This window comes from Artemia sp. Qi Xiang Cuo, chromosome 14 (assembly GCF_049724085.1).
Source record: "Artemia sp. Qi Xiang Cuo chromosome 14, ASM4972408v1, whole genome shotgun sequence".
In the NCBI taxonomy this organism is placed as follows: domain Eukaryota; kingdom Metazoa; phylum Arthropoda; class Branchiopoda; order Anostraca; family Artemiidae; genus Artemia; species Artemia sp. Qi Xiang Cuo.
Window position 1 is genome coordinate 41,191,876 of NC_142807.1, and position 26,499 is coordinate 41,218,374.

Here is a 26,499-nt window from a genome sequence, read left to right on the forward strand (position 1 = left end):
GTTGGCGTTTATACGTCGAGAGATCAATACCTTTTTGTTCAATTATTTGCTGGTTATGATAATTCTTGTATGAGAATTTTGACGGTCTGCTTATTTTGAGTATTCTTTGATTTTAGAAGTAAGGAAATCTCTTTGTATGGCCGAAAAAAAAAGAGAATTTAAAATTCCTTGTGTATTCAAAGGCAAGTATAGTACTAAAGACTTAACGGAAGTCGAATAGTGAGAATGAATAGGCTTAATATCTTCCAACGAAAAATCAAAGGTAAAACTTTCTATAACATTAAACAACACAGGCGTTTTTTAAAATTGATCTGTGGTCATTTATAGATTGAGGCTTCTTTGCTTTTGGTATAGGCGTGAAATAAGCCCTGTTAAAGCATTCTGGGAAAATCTAATCAAGACACTGATTGAGAAAAGTGGCTAAAACAGGGCTAAGCTCACTCGCACATTCAACGATAAGCTAAGTAAGAATCTCACTCGGTTAGGATGTTTTTTGAGGGTACAGGGTTTTGCTGTCGGCCAGTAATTTCTTCGCTATGAAAAGCGCGTGGGTTGGAGATAGCAAGCATGGCGACAGTAAAACTACCTACCATATTTTTCTATGCTTTGCCGGTCATGGTCATTATTCTATTCCGAAGCCGTTTTGCTCCGTCAAGCATATCCCAAGCATAAAAAATCACATTCCAGGAACAGTTAATCCATATCTTTTGTAAACCATGACCTGCTTTGGAGCTTCATCACCTTCATCTTTTCAGAAAACACTTCTCTATATTTATCACAGATCTTTTCGGCCAGCAACAAGATCATGCAGTCTCCGTCAGTGAGGCGAACGATGCGACGCCAGTTTTTGTTGTTCGACCATTTTGTACACATTTACCTCATTTACCAGCGTAACATAATTTTCAGCTTTGCGGTTACCCAAAAAATTGTATATGACTTCGACAAATGAGATCCTTGCTTTTCGCTCAGCCTCATTCATGGAATCTACAAAAACAGAATCTCATTTGGGGGCCATCAAAGACTCCAGCTTTAAACTTTTCCGTGGTCACATGAGACATTTTCTTCCTGTATGTGCGAAGCATGATCCGTTCTTATCTAAAACCTTTACGAACTGCTTGATTAGGCTCATTTTAATATGCAGTGGAGGGGGTATAATTTTCTCTCGTGCAACTAAAGTTTCATTAATGATATTCTTTTTCCCAGGACCTATATTTTCTCTTTAAGGCCACTCCTTTTTCACCCAATGGTTTATTTTTGTCTCGGCTGTCCCAAATATACAATAAGCAAGAGAATTTTGTGTAGCCGCTTTGATGTTTAAGAAGAAAATTTCCCCGTCTTTAAAGCTGCACACATCACCCATTGATGTTCAGAATACATTTTTTTTTTCAAAACTAAGGCTGATACCGCATCATTGTGAGAATCTGGTCTTGCTGCAGAGGACAAAATCAGGATAATACCACTTACTGTGCTTGTCTCTATTCATTCTATTAATATTTACAACACAGAAACAGCAGACATCAAAATGGTTTGTGGACTCCCTCAAAATCATCAGCATGCCAAACTTGAGACTTTTTCCTGTAGTCCACTGTCGCAAATGTTCTACACACGTTCTGCAGACAGTATGAGGTGCCAAGTTTTATCCTGGTCACTAAGTTTGGCACCAAAATACCCAAGGTAAGCAAGAGTTAGCAGTGGGTTTCCTGTTTCATTAAAGTGTACTGTCCACGCACATAAAAAAAGAAGAAAACATCGGGATAATTTACACGACTTTTCTACTTGAACTCATTTTTGTAGTTCTAAAACGCGGTCACAATAAAAGCACATGAAGCTATGATGCAGTTTTATAACTTTTATAAGAAAAAATTACCCTAACCAAAATATGGCTTCTGATACACATCCGCCAAATCGCCAGGGTGAGAACTCTCCATCTAACTGACTCCAGTGTCACTCTTCGCCCCATTCCGCCAGGCAGATAATAAACCCCAAACTGGATCTCTCTGGAACTACCTGGACTTACCTGAAAGGATACCGCTAGGTAGGACCACTAATTGGAAGCAGGCATAGTTATTAGGTTTCTGCTGCAATTGCACTATTGAGATACTGAAGTTTAATGTTACATTTATTACATGTGCAGCGCAGTTAAACAGTTTGTGCTGTTATTTTTCTAAATGTAATTATTTTATAATTTGTAGGAAAACAAATTACAATTAGGTAACCACAGTCAAGAAGTTTGATCTGTTTTAAACCGGTTTTTCTGTGTGCACTCTCAGATAATCACCTTAGCCTGAGTGAGATAAACTGCTATGCAGGTATATTTTAATTAGATATTTAATATATAGATTTGGTTAGATTAGGTATTTAACATAATGCGTTCTGGGCGGCCTGCTTTCCATAATTCTTTGTTGTAGGTTCCATAATTTTCTTACTAAAGACAAATCATTTAGTAACAAATTATCATTTTAATCAGATTAGGTATATTTCATTATGATTAACCTAACTTCACTTCTCGAGTGTCGTCGGGATAACACGTGAGTACCGAGAATGCTATGTTCAATGATGCGCACATTAGTATCAAAGCAAGAGAAGATCGTGTAAAGGCCATTTTTAGTTTGGCTGAGCGTTGAGGATTGGAATGATTATTCGCTGGAAAAAATCTAATTTTACGGGCATAGCCAACATGGGGACGAATTCTCCGGTGGCTAAAATACAGTAAACTACGTTATGTTACAAAAGAGAGTTTGCAGAGAGGTAAAGTTTGTAAAAGGTTTGTAGAACCTTGAAGAATTTTGCTTGCAGGCAAGAACAAGAAATCAGATATGATTTGAGAAGGACTCTATGTAGATGTCAGGGGGTTTTGTGTGGTGCTACATTCGCAAATTTTTAGAACTGGGAGTTCTGAAAGCAGCAAGTTAGGACTTGAGTAACGCTTCTTCTTACCTATATTGCAGAATTACCCTGCGGTCACTTGAGACAACCATTTATTCCAAGGTACATAATTCTAAATTTAAGTTTCTGCATCATCAGAAATATTTTATTTTTGCACCATAGAGAATGAATTTTTGCACCCAGAGAAAATCCAAGGGATGGATAAAAAGAGACCAGCAATGAGAAGGAGAATCAACTGAAAGATTTTAAGTGGACACAAAAGTCATTGTCTAAAATAAGTAGGATATAGAAACAAACAAGTTTAGAGATTGAGCTAGGAATGAGTGACCACGCAAGTTGGATAGCTTATTTTGTGTGTGTATGTGTATTTATGTATAAATTAGGTAGTTAGCAATACAAAATTTTGTAGATTGCAACAAATCTAAGGTGAATTCGAGGTCAGCCTTGAGAAAAACCGTTATATTTTTTTATCCTTTCCTTATTTTCTGGAAGCTTTTACTTTTTTGAAAAGTAGTCAACGTCAACCCGGTTATCTTGGCTTGATAAAAATACATGTGGTGTTCACTATGATACATTAGGAATTATCAGTCCTGTGCAAAAATTTAATTTAAAAAGTATACTTTAGCTGTTTCATTCCACTGCAAGCTCTGTAATGTTGAATTTTCTTCTTTAATGTTGCATCGCATGTCCATTTATCTTCTTTATATTTTGAGTTTCTTATTAAAAAAAAGTCACATCATAAGCTACCCAATGACCGGGAAGACAGATGTATTTTTATTTTCTGCCTTGTTATAAGGTTGTAAGATATCCTTTATGCTTAATTTCCAGCCTCATGGAAAAAAGGATTCTTTTAAATTAAAGAATAGTAATGGAACCAAGCTCATCGCCCCTTTGGGACTTTTTTTTAGAACCTAAATACTTAAACACAAATAAAGAAATAGCAAAACAAAGGTAGGGAAATAAAAAGGATGAATCAAAATTAGAAAACTGAGTAAACCATTATAATAAACAATTATAACCTATTACATGCATTTGCGTTTCGCCTAAATTTGCTTTTTTATTCATCGAGTATGTAAATTGTTGTCCCCAACTCGGTTATGTAATACAGCGTAAACTAAACTTTTTTCTTCTTTTTTTTTGTTCCGCTTCTATAAAGTTTTCGTTAACGGCGAAATAATCTATTGGTGCTCGCCTTGTGATGCCATTTGAGGTAACTATTGGCGTAAATAAAGCTGTAGCTAATTGGGAGGTAGGAAAAATAGCAAGTATATTTTTGATTAAAAAATTAAAAAGTTGAAAAACAAGATCTAAAAAGAATTTAAACAAATCCATGTTGAAGACACAGTTCATCAAATTTACTCTTCTCGAAGACAAATGTACGAAAGCCTGAAAAAAAAAGAAATAAGAGACAGAGAACAACATATTCTATGTTTAATGTATATGTCTCGGTGTGTTTTTTTTATATATAGATTATCCATCATACTAGTGTTGAAAATGGCCAAATACTCTTCCTAATTCCTAATTGATCTCATTTGAGCATAGAAAAAAAAAACTATCTCACTTAGAAAAGAAAGGAAAGAAAAAACAAGTCGTGCCTGGGACCCTGAGCATATTAGCCACACTAAAATTCGGCTATACCACACTCATACCTGCATAGTAGGAAGAGAATCATCATGAATGAGCTGCATTTAGAATAATTTCAAGAATTATGGGTACAAGTGTACTTCTTTAGTATATTCGACCGCCCCCTTTCCGCCAGAAAATTGTCTAATTTTACCAAGTAGTACTAGAACCAATTTAGTAGTAATGCTTCTCCTGCTGCTACGCCGTCCACCAACAACAAAATTTTGAAGTCGGTGTAAAACATAGACTTAGGATAGACTGTTTTTAATTACAAATATTAAGATAATTGCGTTGACAAGTACTGAGAAGGGCAGCAAATTCGCCAATCATCCATGCTAATTTCTATTCGTTTCACGCTTGACTATTTTATTCATGATAATTTTATGCTCGGTTTGATTGTGACTTATTCTTTCATAGTAATTCCTGTTTGTTTAGGTTGATTTTTTGCATGAAATATTTTCACTTTGCTTTAAGTTTTAATACCCCTCTTTACTTTTTACTAGATCTTTTTTAATACGGTTAAAAAAGTAACGAGACCGCAGAGGAAAAATGCAGCATATTTTTCTAAAACCTTTTTTTTTTTTTTTTTAAGAAGGGATCTTAAAACCCAAAACAGCTTTCTCAGAAAGGAGATTAAAAGCATTGTTGAGATCATTGCATGCTTTGATGCTGTATTTCCTGCTTCTTTTTTTTATGCCACTCATAAGCATTCTCCCCATCAGCAGTGGGAGAAGCTCTTCAATAAAAAAAAGAAAAAAGCTAAATATTTGGCAACATGAATTGGCTATCTCCAGCAACAGTTCGACAAAAGGTTAGCTTCTATTTAAAAAATAGGCCCTGAAAATTTTTAATTATATTTTTTCATCGAGGCACTGTATTTTCTTCAGCTTTCTCGAGTCTGGCTATATTTTTCACGTCAATGACCAATCCCTGGGCTTTAGCAGCTACTTTAGCATTCTTGCCATCGAGTTCAGCAGGATTTTGCATCAGACTTGGTTATACCACAGGAATGTAATTAACTCTTATGACTGGTAAGCTTTTAAGAAAACAACAGAAGGAAGTCAGAAACTGATCCAAATTCAATTTTACCGTGGGATGTCCGAAACTGGAAGACTTCACAAATAATCTGAAGACTACAAGATCCAAGGTAAATGACTGGGACAACGTTAATGGTTACAGCATGACCAAGAGGTGGTTGCCACCCAAAGAAATTGTTTTCCATATGCACAAAGAAGACCACATAAGAGCTGTTATTATGAAATTAAATAAGAATAAAAAGAACAAGTTTAGTGTTGCATAATTCTCTCTTACTTTGCCCGTATAATGGGTTCACAGGCAACATTCCGAATGAATTTTTAAGGCTTATTTTTGATTTCAAAAATTACCCAGCTCAAAATGCTTCTGTTTCAAAAAAAAGAAAATACCGTGACACTATGCTCAATCTGGTTTAGAAATAATGACCATAAAATCTGCGCATGACCATTATAACTTGTCGGCCACTGCTGATTTCTGTAAACCATAATGAAGTTTCTTCAGACCAAACAGAGACAAAAAAAATGCGAACATCTTCGAGACACGGGGTTTGCCAGATTGGGCAAAGACCTGAATTTGACAGAAATTTTACGATTTCTCTGACTTCTTGAAGTACTTTGGGAATTTTTTGGTTTTCTCACGCTATCCACAACCTAGCAGTACAGCAAAGACAAGTAGTAAAGCGCTCCTCAGTCAAACTGAAAAGCAAGGACAGCATTGCAGACATATTAAGAGTAGCAAGAGGGCATTAACAATTATTCCCTGGAGAGCACCTTGAGTTTCTTGTCTTATAAGTTTCCATGGATCAAAAACTCAAACAGCGGGAAATACACTGAGAATAAATTCAAAAATTTTGAAACAAAAGCCCGAAATTGTATGACTCAAAATCTAAAGGATATGCCAACCAAAATGTGACAAGTCGATATTTCAAAAGCCATGCATTAGAGCCAAAAAAAAAAAAAAAAAATCAATATTTGTTGGTCTTTCAGGGGAAGATAGTAAAACGACTTGTAAGAGTGTACATACCCATTTTCAGGAGCCAACATCGACATTTCAATAGCAACCCCCTGTGTTATGCTATATATTTCAAATTTGAACGATACAAGAGGTTCGTACTATCAAAAAGGGCTCTTTATTAGTTCCCCATCAAAAGTAATAAGTATGTAAAATATTAAATGAATTTGCACGGGAATTCAAGGAGTATACTTTAGAAGCCCAAAAATAAGTTTCATGTTCATTAAAAACAAAGAAAAAAGGTAGGTCGTTCTTGAAAATTTTCCGTTAAACAATACTCCAATAATAATGGTCAGGCAGATAAGATAAAAAATTAAAGCATTTAAGCCACAGGGAAATGAAGTAGATTTCTAAATGAGGCCAATTTTTATAAGCTTTGTTTTAACCACTTCCTTTCCCTGTAGATTCTAAATGTATAAGTTTATAGGTGATTATATTTCATTTTCTATTTCAAACAAAAAATCTAACGTTCATGTCATGCTGAGATTGTACAGATTATAACTTCTTCAAAATAAGAACTAAAGTAATTTATTGATAAGTAATAAAATATGTGTCACATATTTGAATAATGAATATATACCCGGACACAGACGAAAATGTATAGAAAGATGGCATTAAAAGTTGAAAAAATAACAAAAGAAATATCTTCGCTTTTCTTTTCGAATAAAAAACTAGTTTACATGCTAGTAATACTTGAATTTTTGATTATCAGAATCATTAACTTTCTGATGTCTCAAGTAAACCTTATGCTTTGTATTTATGTATCTTTTTCGGTTTCTGATGGCATTGGTGTCTGTCCCTTTTCGAATTTCGAAAATAATTTCTGAGACCACACTGGCTAATCATGATAAAACGAAACAATAGTTTTTTTTACTATTGTTTCGTTTTATCATGATTAGCCATTGTGGTCTCAGAAATGATTTACGACAAGCTTACGGGGAGCATATGACCAAGTCTGTTCTTTTTTTTTTTTCTTTTTTTTTCTTTTAATTTCGAAAATGGCCTAATTGAGAGACAAATATGGAATTGAAACAATTGAAAATTTAGCTCTGAAAATTTTTTTTAAAGCACAAATTCGTTCCGCCTATCTTTTAAAGAAGGCAAGTTTGTCCTTCTACATGACAGACGCAAGGCTTTTGAAATCAGCTTTTCGAATAAAAAATTATTTGTTACATGCTATTAATACTTGACTTATCGATTATCCAAACCATTAACTTTCTGATATGCCCAGTATATAAATACGAACCGTATGCTTCGTATTTACATATCTTTCTTCGATTTCTGCTGACAATTGCTGTCTGTCCCTTTTCGAATTATGGTCAAATTGAGAGAAATAAATATAGAATTGAAAACAAACTTCAAAATACAAATTCGTTAGGCCTATCTTTTAAAGAAGGTAAGTTAGTCTCTCTACATGACAGACGCAAGTCTTTTGAAATCAGCTTTGGTCGAAAGGCTTCAATTAATTCCCAGACCTAGGGCCTATTACCTCCTCTCCGTAGCCCAATCAGGAGCCACCTTCCAAGGGAGAAAGGCCAAAAGATCCATAGAATTACTCCAATTTATTGTAAAACGTACAGGTATATGGTGAATTTTACACCATCCTTTGTTTCTAATGTTACCGTTTAACTTCATTTTAAATTGTTTTAACCCCTTTTAACTCAATTTTTTTTCCATTCCTTTTCTAAGCCCGGCTTCTTTTAACTCTATAATTTATGCTATGTTTTAACTCCATGCTTAAAATATATTTTGACGTGCTTTAAATACCATTAATATATCTAATACACTTGAAACTTTTTGCATACTGAATATTTAATTACTAGACGAAAGAGCCCGCTTCGTGGACTCTTTGTATAGCAAAAAGTACGCCCCGCAGGCCTCCTGATCGCCCTCGTGACTGTCTGATATATGCTAGCCGGGAATTGAAACTTCTGTGTTATTCGATCATAGCATCACCTAATAAAATCTTACTCCAAATCGTCCGTTTGTAGAAGTAAGAGTTACGAAGAATAATTTTTTCGTCAGCCTTTATCTAATTTTCTGTTGAAGGCTTAACTTCCTTTGTTTTCGAAGCTGTTTCTGCAATACAAAGTATTCTAAAGATGAAAACAAACGGCTCACCTTTAATAAGATCTTTATGATGGGTTCCAAACATGTTTCTTAATGCTTCAAAGAGTATATTAATATCCTTGTCTGAACGATAGGTCTTTAAGACAGATTTAAATTTCTCGTATTCATTTGTTCTACAAAGAACAGTTTTTACCTGAAGAAAAGCAAAACATTATTAATTATAAAATTAAATAACTTTAAAATGAAACTCAACAGATAATTTATACATATATCCAATTCAATTTAGTCTCGAGTTACCATTTACCTTTCTTTAAAAAAAATCGACTCTTTTAAAACTTTAAACTCTCAGAACAAATTTAAAATCCAGAAAACAAAAATTAACTTGCCCCAATGAGATTCTTGCCAACTTCTATTCTTGCATACAATTCGTAGAAGACAGTTAGAAAAAAAGACACTACTAGCAGCTCATATCCATCTGAGGTTGATACAGCTGCAGGAACTCCTCTGCCTCACTCTACTCAGAAGTCTTTGCTGCCTCCCTTAGCATTCCCTCTTCCTCTAAATTCTGGTATACCTTTCCATCTTATTCGAAACATCCTACTTTTTGCTTGGCCACAGCAGCATTATCAATAAACAATTTTTTATGATTGTACTATAGCAATTTAAGTACAGATAGTTTATTTATATATCTTGGATTTTGCTAAAGTACTTTTTTCGTCTACTGAACTACAGTTGCAAGTTGTTTACAAACCATAGGAATAAAACGTTTATATAAGAAATGGAGCATTTCTGTAAAAAAATACACAAAATTCTTGAATTTAGTTTAAGAATAAGAATGAATTTAGAATTAAAACTAACACATATTGATGATGGAAGCTTACTTCGTTAAATGCGTCATTCAAGAGCGAACATTGTGGGTAATCGGTTATTAGGATTATCCAGTATTTAAGCATCACAGCCTATTCCACAGATTCTCACATTAGCCAGCATTTCTGATAAGAGGACGAGCACACAAATTTTAAACCTAAAATCTGACGAAAATTCAGTGAATTATTTATTTTTCGTAAGACTACTCTTTCTTTAGAAGCTCTGATTAATATAACTTTTCTCCTTTTTTTTCAGTAAACTTAATAGTTTGTTCTCTACCTCTTATTGAACGTTCTCGCCAATACAATTACAAGCTAGAATTTGTGGACACTTCTACTAAAAAGTTTTTTTTTCTGATTAGACTGGGCCTGTTCAATTTACTCTTTATGGTATGCACGCCAATTAGCAACTACAAAAATTAAACGCCACTGAAGTGGCAACAGTACAATTGGTTATCAGAAACACAAAAACAAGTATCGATGTTAACATCTACTTTTATAGCTCTCTCTTAGCTATTTAAAACGAGGGTTATGTCTCAGTTCTAATTGCGGCACTAAAATAAAACCAAGACTAAAAAAAAAAATTGTCAGAGATTTTTTTTTGGGGGGGAGGGAGGAGGAAGGAACGTGGAAGAGGTTAAAACGTGTGGATGGTTCACAGTTTGTATCCCTGACTTATTGCAATTATTGAAGATTTTCACTGGTAGAACCTTGAAACTGTTTTTTTTTTTATGAATTCAACATTTATCAGTATAAATTTAACATATAAAAACTTACAGTTTAACTGGAATAGTAATTCCTACTCAAATGTATATATCTTGATGGCACACAGCTGAAATGTTAGAGTATCAGGTCTTTTATGGGTTTTTATAATCTGGCAAAGGAGGAGCTGAAATAAAGAATAAACAACGTAATTGGACAATTTTTCCTAAAGGGTTCTTCAGATAAACTGGGGAGGAGAAGAGAGGATATGCAATCAACGGTCTTCCATTACTCATATATCAATTTACTTGGTAGAGTTTTTTTTTTCAGTTTTATTGTATAATCAAAGATGATTCGTGTAATAATTTATACTTATAAACCAGCTAATACTGAATGTACTCCACCAAGACAGTATCCGAAAAGGGGGGTTCTACTTCGTCCAGGAGATTAGTCTCTAGAGATCTACGAGGCCTGAATCAACACTAGAAGACACAAGTACTATCTTTAAGAACTTAGGATTAACTGAAAATCTGGTGCATCGTGATACATCTTTTACGCATAACACGGCGGTATAGTGTTTTAAATTAAACTTATTCTCCTTTAAAATGAGGCTTGTGCAAGCAATTTTCTACTATTTTGTATTTAGTGATCATAGTTGACACAGAACAACAACTGAAAAAAACAAAATATACCTGCATAAGGTAATCATTAGGCTTGACTTCTTTGACGATTTCAGTGCAAGAACTGGATTTCACGTCCGAATCATTCAACTGTCCATATTGCATATTTATTTGGAGTTTTCGTTTTTTAACCATTGGCTCAAAAGGTTGCCTAGATGTATTCAGATCACTATTTTCATCACTTCTTTGGTTATTAAAATCAATAACATTACTTGAGATTGAGTTCAAATTTTCAAACAAGCTAGATTTTGGTTTTGGAGATACTGGCTTAACAGTGGTGGCATATTGGCTGACATCAAGTGAAGGTTCATAGCCTAAACGACAAAATCAAATGAAAAGTCGATAAAATAAAAGTTGAAAATAGGGATAAAATCCTTTTTAATAGACAGTGTATAGAAATTCACAAAAAATACCAGATATTTCGGTCACATATACAATGACCGTCATCAGTAGTAGTCAACAGTTTTACTACTGATGACGGTCACTGAATATGTGACCGAAATATCTGGTATTTTTGTGAATTTCTATACACTCTCTATTAAAAAGGATTTTATCCCTATTTTGAACTTTTATTTTATCGTCATGGAAAGGCAGTGTGGTCTCCGAAATTATCTATGAAACAAAAGTAGAGAAGATGGGCCATTTGCTAACTTGACATTTGTGATGCTAGCTGCAACGGAACATTTAGGAATTGATCTAAAGCCCATGTTAGGGCCTTGGAAGGTATTTTTAAGCTCCTGCCACAAATACTTCGCCAGTTGGTATTAATTTGAAGAATGCCTGAGGACAGTTGCACTGCAGTCTTAAATAATACTTGTCTTAAACCGGAACAATAGAATCCGAGTTCAGTCTAGGTTCTAGTATACTGAAATAGTACCTGCAATAAATTTAGAATGTTTTATTTGAATGCCCATCAGCTTCAGAATATTCCAGTACCTTAATCACCGAGGTTCGAAAATTCAAGGAAACTTTGAGGCTGTTACTAATCATCTTTTTCTTCTTCAGACTGAATCTACTATCTTCGAAGAAATGATTTATATCTTGAAGAAGATGATCTAATAAACCTTGGATAGTTTATACCAAGCACATTAGCTGTTCTAAAGACCAGTCTAATGAGGTGAAAGGGCCTTCATTGCAGTTCATATACATCCCTGCATTAGAAGAAGGAATAATCTTTTTAATGTTTGGCCTGGAGTCTACTTTTCTTTGATCGCTTTGATCTTGGTAAAGTGGCACCCAGGATTTGAGCTGGATTCTATGCCTCTTTTTTCTTTTTCTTTGAAACTTGAGACCTATTTTTAGATAATTTTTCAAGCCTTACAAGTGAGAAACAAATAGATGTATCCAATCGAAAACAACTTTTCATACCCTAATTTGGACTATAGATTTCCGTTTTGAAAGCTTCGTCCGCCTGTAATAAAAATTTTCCAAGTTTAAAGGAGGCCAGTGTCCTTAAGGGGGATGCAGTAGACGTTTGCAGTTAAAAATACCACCTTAGGTTTTAATTTAGGCTGTAGATCGATTCATGAAAATTTTAATAGCTTAGCGACAACTTCTTGAGTACAGAAAAAACTACAGTTTTTTAATTTATCTGAAAACACTGAAGTAGAAAAGAAAACATTACCAAACATTTTATAGTTTACTTTTACTATTACAGCTTCAATCACAGTTATGCATTCAACTTCTCCCGAATACACCTGAGTTATAAATTAAAAGTTTACGGGCATTGAAACAGCTTTGTTAGGTTAAACACCTATAAATTATCTGAAAAATACTTCTTTAGAGTAAATGTGTTTATTGAAAAATTGGGCACTCTTGTTAATAGAGGAGCATCACCAACTACGTAAAATCACGTAGTGACCAAGATGGGCCCTGGATTGCACAAAGCCTCCGTTCAAATGAAGATCTCAGGAACTTCTTGCTTTTCCGGTTCTAAGCCCACAGAAGCATTTCAGGTACAGTTGAGAAGATATATTAGTCCCTGACCCGCACTGGTGAGACCCAATGCTTTTCCTGAAGCCACAACGATTTCAATGATTTAATTAACATGAAAATAGAATCGTGGAACGTTACAACGTTAAAAAACAGCGGTCACACCAACATATAGACTGACAAATTCTCATGTTTTGGACTGGTTAGGAGTTCCAGAAACTCGTATCCCCAGGGAGGAAAAATGAAATTAAGTGATTTAAAATTTATTTACTCAGAAAGGAAGGACGGGGTGGATAGGCAGAGTAGGATTCATGATGAATAGGGAGGCTTCTAAGCCTTGCTTAGGTTGGGATAATGCTAATAATAGAACTATAGTTCCCCTTTTTACTACAAAAAAGTGCACAATACCAGTCATAGTAGTATATGCCTGTGTAGAACGGTTGATGGAGATAGTAGTGACTCAGATGAAATTTTACTTACAACTACAGGAACAAATAGACAGGATCGAAAGTAGAAATATTGTATTTTATTATGGAATTTTAATGCCCACGTTGGTAGAAATAGGGATATATGGTATTCTAGTCTAGGCAAATTTAGCATAGGAAAGGAAAATAGCAACGGTTATAGACTGCTGCAATTTTGTAGATATTACAATCTAGCTATAACCAATACAATATTTGGTCATAAAATGCTCCATAAGTTAACGTAGTACTCACAAAATGGTAAGACTTACTGATTATATTACTGTAAACTGAAGACTAAAAGGATCAATACAAGATAATAGGGTGTATAGGAGTACTGTTATTGTGTTAAAAGTAAATACCACCACTTAGTAGTGTCAAGAGTTACAGTAAAGCTGAAATTTAGGAAGGGTAACCATCTCCCGGGAATTTATGACGCTGATAGACTCCAGGACAAGAATTTGGGAGAAACTTTCCAGGAGCAGTTGACTATGAAACTGGAGAGGCTAAAATTTGACAATGATTTTAGAGCATGGATGGAGTAATTTTAGGAAAATAGTTTGTGAAGTAGCAGATGGTGTCTTAGGGAGGAAAGTTAGAAACGCAACTAGGAATAATAGCGAAAAAACTTTAAGCTTGGAAGAAAAGAGGAGGGGTTAGCACAAGAAGTATCTGAATGATAGATCATATGAGAATAAAAGGAATGTAAGGAACGTAGAGAAAACATTAAAATATGAATTAAGGAGGTGGGAAGAGGAAGCAATAGATAAAATTGCCGAAGATCTAGAAGATGAAGCCAGACGACATAATAGTAAAATACTGTGTTGGCATTCTAAAAAATTGAGACGGAATGGTCAATATGGACTTGTCTCAGTTAAAAGATAGGAAAAGGGGCTCAATTATTAATAAAAAAAAAGTGTTAAACAGAAATGGGCAGAACATTTTGCGTGTGTTGAAAAAGTTACAGGAAATAATATACAAAAGAAAGTAGAAAGTTTGTGACAACTTGGAAATGAAGGAAGATCTATTTTGCAAGGATGAGTTAGAGATAGAACTAAAAAGATTTAAAAAAATTAAGGCCTCGGGTATTGATAGTGGGATAATTGAGTTTATGAAATATGGTGGTTGTGAAAAGAGCGATAAATTACTGAGGACTATGAATATGATTCTCGAGAAACATGAAGCAAAAGGGAAAAGAGGAAGTATCTAGCAATTATTGAAAAACTTTAACTAGACCCCTTCATAGAGAGATGATAATAGTGAGTGTGGTAAGTACAGGGGCATTAGTTTCGTTTCTGTAGGAAGCAAATTACTTTGTAAGATGTTACTTTTTAGACTTACAGATACTGTAGATAAAATTTTAAGAAATGATCAGTGTGGTTTTAGGAAGAGGAGAGGGTGTGTCAGTCAAATCTTCACTCTTAGATTAGTAATGAGAAGCGAATGAGTCATCAGACCCTTTTGATCCTCAGTTTTGCAGATTATGAAAAAGCGTTTGATTTAGCCGATAGAAGAGCCTTAGTGAAAGTCCTATTCTTGTATGATATTAATTAAGAAAACTTTCCGAGAAACAAGTTTTTAAAAAAAAAAGCAAAAAGTTATTTTAAACTTAAGACCAGCTGAATTAAATTCCTATAATAAACGGACAAAATCACTATAAGCAGGAGTTTGGCTACTGCTCCTTCTCCATCCCCTAACCATAAAAACCTAAAGCCTATTGCTTCATTTGCCCTCTAATCACTTTTGACTCTTCAAACTGGCAATAGAACTTTCAATTTCCAATCGAATGAGCCCCCTCCAAAGTTTATAAAACCTTTCCATAAAAATATTATATGTTAACAGGGCAACTTGCATAACTTACAGCAGCTCTAGCCCCTAGAGCTGGGGGAGGGTCTCAACCACGGAGGGATAGTTGTATTTATTGGGCCATCCATTTAGGGCTCAATGAAGAACAGGTCGTCCCCGAATGAGATGGGAAAAGGTCGCACGAAAGGATTTAAAAGAAATTGGAACTCCTTGCGAAAGTTTAAAAAATAGATTGGGATAAGAAGCATGCAAAGCTGTGTTGGCCTCAGGCGGCTTGTTGCTGCAGTGACTTGTTAGTAATAGTAGTAGTTTTTCTTCTGCCACTTTATTGATCTTTCAGGATTTTTCTTGTTTTGCGCATGGGTCAAAGTTCTCAGCTTGTGAAAGAAGTTCTCCAAGCCGATTGCGCAAACTAAATTCGAAGATGCCAATAAAGTAGGAAGTGGTAAGATTTAGCATGCTATTTCCGACAAAAATAAATTGTTAGGAAGACTAAAATTTTTCACTAGAACGAATTTTTACAAATGTGAATGTGTGATAAATTTTTAGATATATTAAGCCTATATAAAACTATATATAGAAGCTTAAATTGAAAAAAGAAAAGTGTAAAATGGAAAACAACTTACCCAATGACATATGAGGCCTGACTTCTTTTCTTCTAGCACTAACTAGGTTACCAGATGCTAGTCCACCAGAGGCTCCCAAAGTAGCCACTGGAAGGTTGCGTCCAGAATCAGAGACTGATGATATTTTCTTTACAGGTAAGTGTGGAGTCTCTGCTACAGGATACTAAAATTAAGAGAATTTTATTTTATGTTTTCGTATTGCTGAAAACCACAAACAGAGGGTATGGTGCTCAAAAACTTTTTTGCGAGATAATGATAACCGTTTGTTTCTTGTTTTGTTTCAATACACGCTCAAAATCTAATTTTAATCTCAATCAAAAAAGCCCTAAATGGGATTTTAGGGATTTTTGTCTGCGCAGATTAAAAAAAAAAAAATTCTCTACTTCTACTAACTGTTGTTAAAACAAAAAGTAAGAAGGCCTATAATTTTCAGTAGGACGCGGTAGGATACTAAATAGAACATTATTAGATATCTAATTCGCATATAAATTTTTATCAGTTGCCAATAAATATGGAACACAAAAAAGCAGGAATCGCCAATTCCCCTTTAGAGTTGTCCAGGGATTACATAGAGTTCTCCAATATTTCCAAAATTCTTATTTTAGTTATATAGGCTACCCGAACAAACTTGTGCCAAGAGAATCATTTGTTATAGATTACGACAGACTCGATCTGGGAAAGTTAAAATGATTTAGCTAAGTAAATTTGCTACGCACAACATACTCAAATTTAGACTATTTAAATAGAGAGCTAAATTGGACTATCTTTACAGATTAGTTTGAAAAAAGTTTCTTTGACACTACTTTGGTGTGTAAAACATGACTTTTATGAGCATACAATCACCGAAACTAATTCATATTTGTTTCGATAAACATCAGGGATACTGAGTTAAGGGTCCCGTAGAGTCCACAATATTACCCTGGATACTAGCCCAGGAGGATTTTGAAGAGTTTGAACCTCTAAACTTAGAACGAATAAACATAGAACAGATTTCTGTGGTTCAAAGTCTTACATTACTAAAATTATATTTTCCTTTAATCAACCCCTCTCCTCCAGACCGTGGCATTCTATCTATTTCAATGGTTTATACAGCGTTTTCACCTACTTTCAATATGGTCTTTCATCGCATGGATAAAACAAACAATAGCAACAGCAGAAATAATAGTAACTTCAGCAGACCACCATCAAGTAACCCCAAAGAGTTTTTTGAGATTTTTGAGCCCCTAGTTGTAAAACTTGGTGGATGTAAGAAACCAGTAATAATTTCAGGTAATTTCAATTTTGATTTGTTGAATTTAGATGTGGCTTTTCATAAAGAGTTTCTGAACATTATGGTGTGTTCAGGCCTTTTTCCAAGTATTTCGCTACCTACGAGAGCAACAAAGACTACTGCAACTTTGCTGGTTAACATTTTCTTTTCTGGTGTTTCTTTTAAAGCGATAAAGTCTTCTGTTAGTATATGTGACATGTCTGATCATTTTCCAGTTAGTGTCGTTTTAGATGTAGCCCAAAGTTTATCTCAACCTGCATTTAAAAAACATGGAAATAAAAATTCTTACCGACAGAAAAAATTGATTGATTTTAAGCTTTTGCTTGAATAGATAGATAATAAAGACTGGACCCCCATTTTTTATTCAAATGATGTTAATGATGTTTTTTCGAAACTTATTCATGATATGATGCAACTCCGAGATCAAGCAGCATCGACAATATTTTTGCGCGGAAAGTTTTCAAAAAAATTTGACCCGTGGATTACGGATGGTATTTTGACGTCATTAACGATGAAAAAAAAAACATCGTCAGTATCTGGCTGCCCAATCTGACGTATTGTATGAGGATTATAGATCTTATAAAAATAAACTGAATTCTATTATAAGATATGCTAAAAGAAAATATTTTTCCAATAAATTTTTACAGTATAAGTCAAATATGAAAAAGGCATGGCAGCTAATCAATGATAAAATCCGTCCCAATCATCGTTCGAGTTCTGGAGTTAATTGTCTTGAACTTGATGGTTCAAAAGTGACGGATCCAAAAGAAATTTTGGATATTTTTGGAAAGCATTTCAGTACTATTGGGTCTAGGATTGTATCGAGTACAAATAGGCAAGAGCGTCAGTCGACTGATTTTGTTGTTGAAGATGAAGCACCAAACTCATTTGATTTTTCTAAAATTGCACCTCAGGAAGTTAAAGGACATATAATGAAACTAAAGCCAAGTTTTTCATTGGATGATTTTGGGTTTTCTATACAAATTGTGAAACAAATAGCTCCTAATATTGCCCCATTGTTGGCAGATATTTTTAATTTGTCTTTACTAAATGGAGTTTTTCCTGATCTTTTAAAAAATGCCCATGTATTAGCTTTGTATGAAGATAGTATTTCTACGGATCCTTTAAATTATAGAGGAATTTCACTGTTATCTGTTTTTAGTAAAATTTTGGAAAAAATTGCTGATAAACAACTTCAAAATTATTTATGTAATAATAAAATATTGCATCCTTCGCAGTATGGATTCATTAAAGGAAAATCAGCAGAACTAGCAATACATCAGCTTTTAATTGAAATAAATAATGCGCTGGACACTGGTCAGGGCGCCTTGGCTATATTCTTGGATGTGGCCAAGGCGTTCGACTCGGTGGATCACCGCCTTTTACTAAATAAACTAAAAAAATATGGATTTTCTTCAAAATCTTTGAATTGTTTTGCATCTTACCTTGCAGAAAGAAAAATTGAATGCCATGATAGTAAAAATGGAATCCGATCAAGTCATTTTCCGTAAATTGTGGGGTTCCTCAGGGCTCTGTTTTGGATCCAAACCTATTTCTTTTCTTTATTAATGATTTGCCTGAGTTTCTTCCTATATGAAAAATTGTTATTTTTGCATATGATGTTCAGATTTTTTCTTCCCATTCTGATTTAAAAACAGCTTTTCTTGAACATCAAAAGTACTATATCAACTACTTCAGATTGGTATTGTCGAAACCTTCTTCTATTAAATGAAAGGAAATGCCAGTATATACTATTTTCACGAGTTGGTTCAGTCAATTCTGATGTTTTTTCTCTTTATTTAAATAATGTGGAATTGAAACGGGTACAACAGTTTAGACATCTTGGGATAATTATAGATGAAAATTTATCGTTCCACGAACATGTTAAAACTCTATCGGTAAAAGTTTCTAGGAATATTGGGATTATTTGCCGTCTCCGCCGTTTTTTTTCTGTTAATATACTTAAATCAATTTACTTTTCTCTGGTCCATCCTTTTTTTTCTATATTGTGTTTCAGTGTTTTCTTCAACTTTTCCTTCAGTTTATAAACCCCTTCAAATTTTACAAAATAAAGTGACGAGGATACTTTTTCAGATTGATAATAGGTCTTCTGTTACTCATCTTTTTGGATCAGCTGGAATTTTTTCTTTACATCAATTTTACTTCATTGCAATATCCCAGATATGTCACAATTACGTTTTTGGCCAGTTAGCATCACATTTCCATGGAATTTACCCTCTTAACTTGCAGCGTCATTCATATCCGACATCACTCATGTTCAAATTCTCACACGAGTTTAGGCGAACAACTAGAGCAGGATTTAGTTTGAGGCATATTGGTCAGAAGGTGTGGAATTTTGTTCCCCTGGATATTAGAGAGTGTGGTGATTACCATCAGTTTCGCAGAATGGCGAGGAAGTTTATCTCTGAAAGTTGACTTTGGTTTTATTTACCTTGTTTGTATTTGGGCAGTTTTCCGAGAGGCTTGTTTTTGTTTTTTTGTTTGTTTTTGTTTTTTGTTTTTTTTATCTTTTTTTTCGTTTTCATTTAAATTTCTAACGGTGTTTAATAATTTGTTCTAATTTTTAATGCGCTCAATTATGCCACTAGGCATGTGCGCAGGTGTATTTTGTAGCGTTATTTATATTTCATAAATAAAATATCTATCTATGTAAAAAAAAAAAAAAAAAAAAAAAAAAAAAAAAAAAAAAAAAAACTGTAATAACTAATATCGATTTCAAACATCTGACAGTAAAGTTTTCTTGAAAAAGTTTTCGCATTCTATTTTCATTTTCATTTTTCACAGAAAATGATCTTTGACATACCCTTGAGCAGACGAACAAGTGTAAAAAAGTTTCTATTAAAACGGTAAGTAAAGAGAACCTTGTGGCAATAGTAACGAAAACTCTGAAATGGGAGTTCGGGGATAATATTTCATACATCAAAAAATTTCCGTGATTCCAAATACGTAAAATCTGTTAAGTTTCAAAGTACTTTTTAAAAATAACCAGTTTAAATAAATTTGCAAAATTTCAGAAAAAGGCAACCCAAAAAGTGACCAGATTTTGATCACAATTGCATCACAAATTATGGATGTTCAAGAAACCCTCTAACACAAGTTTCAACCCCTACTTATGAAAATACGAAACTCCATATTCATCATGTCGCGGTTGCTTGTTTATTTATTTATTTTTAATTTTTAATTTTTTTTTTCACCAGGTGTGATCATATCAAGCCCTTGTATAAAGAATTTCAGGAGGAACTTTATTTGAATGTGCCATATTTAAGAGATTCGGGCTTTTTTAAGAGCCAGAAGTAACCGGAGGGCAAATAGGTCCTCTCTCTCATTAATTGCAGCAACTCAGTGCGCTATGTCACTTAAAATTTTAAGGTACCTTTTTAATGAGAAATTAGAAACTTTAAGAAATATATTTTGAGAAAAAGTATTAAGCAGCATTACGAAATGAAAACGGAACGGAAATATAATGTAACTTAACAAGTAACGTAATTCAAAAATAATCAGGGTCCAGGTGCTGATAGTGTGGTAAATGAGTTTCTTAAATATGGTGGTTCTGAGGTTAGAAATAAGTTACTGATGATTACGAACACGATTTTTGAAAAAGGGGAAGTACCTAACAATTTTAGGAAAACCTTAATTAAACCACTGTATAAGAAAGGTGATAAGAGAAAGTGGGGTAATTATTGAGGCATTAGTCTGGTCTCTGTATGTAGCAAACTACTTGTTAATATGATAATGTTTACATTCAAAGGTGCTGTATATAAAGTTTTAAGATAAGAACATGATGGTTTTAGGAAGGGTAGAGGATCTGTAGATCAAATTTTCAATTTAAGGTTAATAATGAAGAAGTACCTGAGTCATCAAACGCCTTCAGTCCTCAGTTTCGTAGATTACAAGCAAACTTTGGATTCTGTTGATAGAAGAGCTTTAGCAAAGGTCTTATCCTTCTATGATATACCAGACAAATGCATTAAAGTGATTAGTGCTACGTACGAGAATAACACTGCTGCGGTTAAGGTATGAAAAGAGGTTAGCAGCTGTTTTGCATTAAATCAGGAGTTAAGCAGGGCTGTGTTCTATCCTCCTTTATATGAATAATTTTGATCGTGTTTGTCTTAAGGAGCACAGGAAACGCAATGGGAGATCACGGAATCAAATGGGGAGGAAAAACTCTCCTGGACCTAGATTATGCTGATGATTTAAGCATCCTAGATGAAAGCTTGAGCAAAATGAATGAACTTTTAGAGGTTTTACGAGTTCAGGGCGCTAGAATAAGTTTGAAAAGTAATGTTAAGAAGACTAAGTCACTAAGGCTAGGAATAAGTGAAGATGAAAAGGTGACGTTGGGTAACGGAAAGATTGGTCAGGTGGGCAGCTTCACTTACCTTGGTAGTATTATTAGTAAAGACGGCGGGATCAGTGAAGATATTAAAAATAAAACCTTAAAAGCAGAATCAGCCTCAGGCTCAAGGTTTTTTCACAGTTAAAAGTTTGGAAGAATAGGAAGATAAGCCTGCATACAAAGATTAGAATATCGGAAGCTACAGTGACGACAGTGGTTAAATATGGTTCTCAAGCATAGGCGCTCCGAAAAGCGGATTTGCTAGATGTTTTCCAGAGAAATTGCTTACGGATCGTTCGGGGTACCCGGCTGACTGACCGTATTTCAAACAGTAGGCTGTACTAAAAATTTGGTTCAATCCCGCTTTCTGGGTCTATAGTCAAAAAAAGGTTGAGATGGCTAGGGCACGTTCTGCAGATGAAGGATGACAGATAGCCGAAGATTGCCCTTGTCGGCCAACCATCTTTTGCTAAATGGAAAGTAGGTCGTCTTCGTCTGGGGTGGGAGGATGTCATAAAGAAAGATTTAAAGGAAATGGGAACTTATTGGGAGGGTGGAGGCTTTGAATAGATTGGAGTGGAGAAGGAGCGTGCGTAGCTGGGTTGGCCTCAGGCGACTTGAGGATGCGGTGAGTTCTCAGTAGTAGTAGTAGATATCAGAAATATCAGCTTTTATAGCCTGGTATAAAGAACATCCGAAGAGACAATATCAACAAAATGACATACCGGGTAGCCAAGATATTCCGATTTTTAACAAGGACAAAGTTAATTTGACTCATTTATGTTTGAACTATTTGTGTTTTAGCTTTAGAAAGAAGAATTTCAAGTAAAATGGGCAAACCAGAGGGTTCCACCTGTCATCGGTGAACCACCGCGCTATTAAAAATGACGTGAAAACCTCATGCTTGACAAGACCAGATGGCTTGTTCATCAAAACTCGAACAGAAGGCTGAATTACATCATATCAAAGATGTTTTGTTTTGAAATTGTTACCCTCTTCAAGTAATTCAAAAGCAAAATCAATAAGATTTAATGGCAATAAGGGCTGACTGAAGATGAAAAAAAAATATAGCAAAAAATGTTCTGCCGATCACCCTTTGCACGTATTGGGTCATATTTCCCAATATACAAAAAAAGTAATATAATCCTTAGAGATTGCCATAAATAACTATAGTTTTGACACACACAGTAGTGAGGTCAAAATGAGCAAAAACTCGGACCGAATGATCTACAAGTTGAAAAGATATCTCCTTCGCAATGCCAATCTCAAGGATAAATTTCACTTGGATAAGCTCAACAGAAGGCAGCAAGTTTTCACAATGTCAACTCCTTGGGTTTATTGTCAATCCCTAATGTCTTTATATCGATAAGTTTTCATTTTCCTAGTTCATGAGCATTTTAAAAATGTGAAAAGGAGTGAGGACAATGTGGCAAAGGGCCTGTGTATAACAGTGATGTCAGTTCATGGAAATTGAGGGGGGGAGGTGCATTTTTCAAATTTAGGGGGAGGCAATTTTGTTTTTACTTCAGTGAAAGCACCAAAAAAAGCCATTTCTCAATGAAAATACCAAAAAAGGTACTTTTCAAAATCTAGGAGGGAGCCCCTGCCGAAATTTGAAAAGTTTTCAAGTTCTTGACGGTAAGGAGGAAATGAGGAAAGACATCATAAGTAATCCACAGCAGCAGTAAATAAGCCCACTTAGCATGAACTAGCCTCATTGTGTAAGTTTGAGAGAAATGAACTTGCTGGCTGAAGTTCACATATTTTAAGTCATCATAAAAGCAATTCTTTGAATGAAAGTTCAGTCAGATTCGGCCTGATTTGGGATGTACATCTTTCTCAGAAAGTTTCATTCTGCTAGTTCAATATCATTCCAAGAACTTGTCATGTGACCGGACCTTGATAAAACACAAAGTGACTGGTTTTTAAGTGGCAAAACCTTGACCAAACCTGGCAAAACGCTAGCAAAACCACTCACCAGATATTTTATAAAGTGACTGGTTTTGTCATTTTACTTCAGTATATACATCATAAGGAAACTTACCGCGTCTGCAGCATGCTTGAAAAACATTCTCATATCAGCAATGAGTTTCCCTGGGTTATTATACCTTTTGACAAGCTTTCTTACCCAACTTGATAAGGAATTCACAATATTTGGATCCCCAAATCGCTGATCAAAGAATAATATAGCCCCATAATCTTCTTTGTGTCGAATAACACGTCCAATGGCTTGGTTTACAGCTCGAATTGCTTCTAGTCTATACCAATCTTGACCAGTAAGGCCCTTAAAAAAGTATCTTCATTAGCTTTACTTTTTCTTCAAGGACTCCGAGCTGATTTAACTTTATTCAACTATATCACACACAGCGAGTTATCATAGCATTAAATAAAAGAAAGAATAAAAAAAATAAAGGGGCACTTGATTAGAGAAGGCTAATGAATTCCACGAATAAATTAGAGTCAAGATCATTTCATGTAGTGCTGAAGAAGGGATGTGAGGCAAAGAGTCCATTAATTACTATTATATCGTTGCAACCACTATTTGAGTTATTGAAATACGAAGTTATTATAAAAAGACTACGGGAAGGAAAATGCAAGATGTTGAAAAAGCTGTTTGCTTCTTGTTCTTTTTTTTGCAAGAAATCCAGAATTGCAAGAGAGATAAATGAAATGAGTAGTTGCCTCCCGTGTTGACATAGCAACAACCACTTGATGAGATGATTGTGCAACATTACGAAAGCCACGAGGAAAGCTGGCTAAGAACTAAGAACTGAAATTTCAAAATCTTGGGAGAAGTCCTAAGGTATGGCAGCCCTAATAAAAAGAAATAGATTTATGCGGATATAATTATTATGTTAAAATTCCTTCTCTAACACTTCCATCTCATTCAATAGCAGCAATAGAACAGCGGTTCAGAGGAAAGTCACTTTATCTCTTGAAAGCTAAAAACTGCTTTATTTTCAAAACAGCTGTAGAATTGCTTCTTAACACGCGATCGAAAAATTCGTTTATATCTTGCTGATGGCTATATACGATTAGGGAATAGTTCACCTTTGGAATCTGTTTAAGTAATCTTCAGAAAACAATCAAACATGCACAAAGTAACATTATAAATAAATAATTAATTACTTCAGAACAATAACAGGTATAACATGAAAAACTTAAATATAAAATAATTTCCCAAAGTAATATATTTCGTAAATAAAAATGTTCCACAACTGATATATAATAGAAAATTACAAAAATAAATAAATATAAAAAAATTGTATAATAATACAGGGTGGCGCACAAATGATTTTACCATTTTAATATAGAATATATTTTTTTTATAAATGAGTGTAATTTACTTATTCTTTTTTACTATATAATTGAAAGATGGGAATTTTATCTTTACTTATGCACGAAAAATAATGACCCGTAATAAATCGTAATCGTACGACCAAACCAAATAATGTCACATGACCATGGATTTGGTTGGGTCGTCCTCAATGCCACATCGCACATTTTCAGGATTTTGAGGCGTATACATTGAAAGATGTCGACCAGGTCGGGATCTATCACCAACATAACCATGTACTTGAAAACGCTTCACCAATTCGATAATTGTACGCTTAGTAGCAGGATGCCTGGCATTGAAATGGTGCATATAAGATCTCTGTGTTCCAATAATTGAGCGTTAATTTTCAAAATAAAATATAATCACCTTTGCTCTTTCTTCGGTTGTCTATTTAATCATATTTAAATTTCCTACAATTTAATGTCATATTTTTGAAAAGAAAAATTGAAATTAATTTATTGAAAAAAGGTCCTTCACTTTAAAACGGCAAAGTGACTTTTGCGTCAGATTTTATTCTTAACTAACGTCAAAATAGATAATAATATTATAAACATTTAAAATAATACAGGTGCCTAAAACATACTTCTTGAGCCCCACACCTGCGAAACAGAATCTTTGGACAGCCCCTTGCCTCCAAAATGTTAGCTATGTTCAGAGATGTTAGGTACCTTTCCTTTCGCTGCTTTTCTATTTTCTTCTAAATATTCCTTCTTTAGAATCACCCTTGGATCGTTTAGAGGAGGATATGGCAAACCAGTTATCACTACAGTTCGACCATTGGCATTAATGAAATCTAGTCCTTCAGACACCTAAAAAATAAAACAACTATTGTTGACCATACAGGAGGAAACAAAGAATATTTTATTTTCTGCATTAGATGATGTCATAAATGTCATTTTATTTAGCATGTTGTTGAATAGCCAACCATAAAGATCATTTGATGACGGAAGGTGAATCACTGACCAAAGAAAGCGTATATGTCAAAGAGAATCAAAATTGATTTTACTGTTTTAAATCTATCTGAGTTGGCAAATACATTGTTTACAGAAAATTATAAACTTATACAGTGAGGTTCTCACAAAAATTAGGCCTCCTTTGAATTTAGACTCGGGTTAGCAACTTGCTAATTGCGGCATCCAAAGGCATCAACAAATGAGATAGCAGCTTGCTATTCCTGGCGCCCCGTGAAAATAAATAAGATCTCCCTTTATATATGATAGTATCTCCCTGTATATAAGTTAGAGCGGCCACTGGTACTTTCTAGCAAAGATATATATGTAACTCTCACGACTATTACAATTTTGTATCTAAGGAAGTGGTGCAGGTAATATATCAATGGAGGTATGTCCCCTGTTTTCTTCCACAACTTCTGTTTTCTTAGCATAAGGGTTTTACCAAATGACGAATCTTACCCAAATACATAGAGGCACTATCATGTTACCTATAATACTTTACGGATTTTCAGGACCACCGAAATTAGCAATCGACATCCTCGTTTTGATACCAATAAATTTTTTGAGTAACTAAATTAGCGAGATACTGGCCGACTTTAAATTCAAAGAGGCCGACCTGGGTACCTATGAACTGACTTTAGTTTTACAGATATAGTGACAAAAATAATATATATATATATATATATATATATATATATATATATATATATATATATATATATATATATATATATATATATATATATATATATATATATATATATATATATATATATATATATATATATATATATATATATATATATATATATATATATATATATATATATATATATATATATATATATATATATATATATATATATATATATATATATATA

General features: G+C 34.2%; 1 protein-coding gene across 2 annotated transcripts in view; it reads right to left on the bottom strand.

The window, feature by feature from the left end:
- Window positions 1-4,138: 4,138 nt before the first annotated feature.
- The window catches only part of LOC148944477 (regulator of telomere elongation helicase 1 homolog), a 143,919-nt gene continuing 121,558 nt past the window's right edge, over window positions 4,139-26,499 (bottom strand). Inside the window, exons 10-15 of one of the 2 annotated variants that reach the window (XM_089100846.1) lie at window positions 25,334-25,474; window positions 23,457-23,612; window positions 15,699-15,861; window positions 10,886-11,187; window positions 8,677-8,818; window positions 4,139-4,272 (exon numbers count right to left, since the gene is read on the bottom strand). In XM_089100846.1, coding sequence (XP_088956972.1) covers window positions 4,205-4,272; window positions 8,677-8,818; window positions 10,886-11,187; window positions 15,699-15,861; window positions 23,457-23,612; window positions 25,334-25,474 — 972 coding nt within the window. In that variant the 3' untranslated portion in view covers window positions 4,139-4,204. Of the gene's footprint in view, window positions 4,273-8,676; window positions 8,819-10,885; window positions 11,188-15,698; window positions 15,862-23,372; window positions 23,613-25,333; window positions 25,475-26,499 lie in introns of both variants that reach the window. The other variant, XM_089100845.1, reaches the window with a different exon arrangement.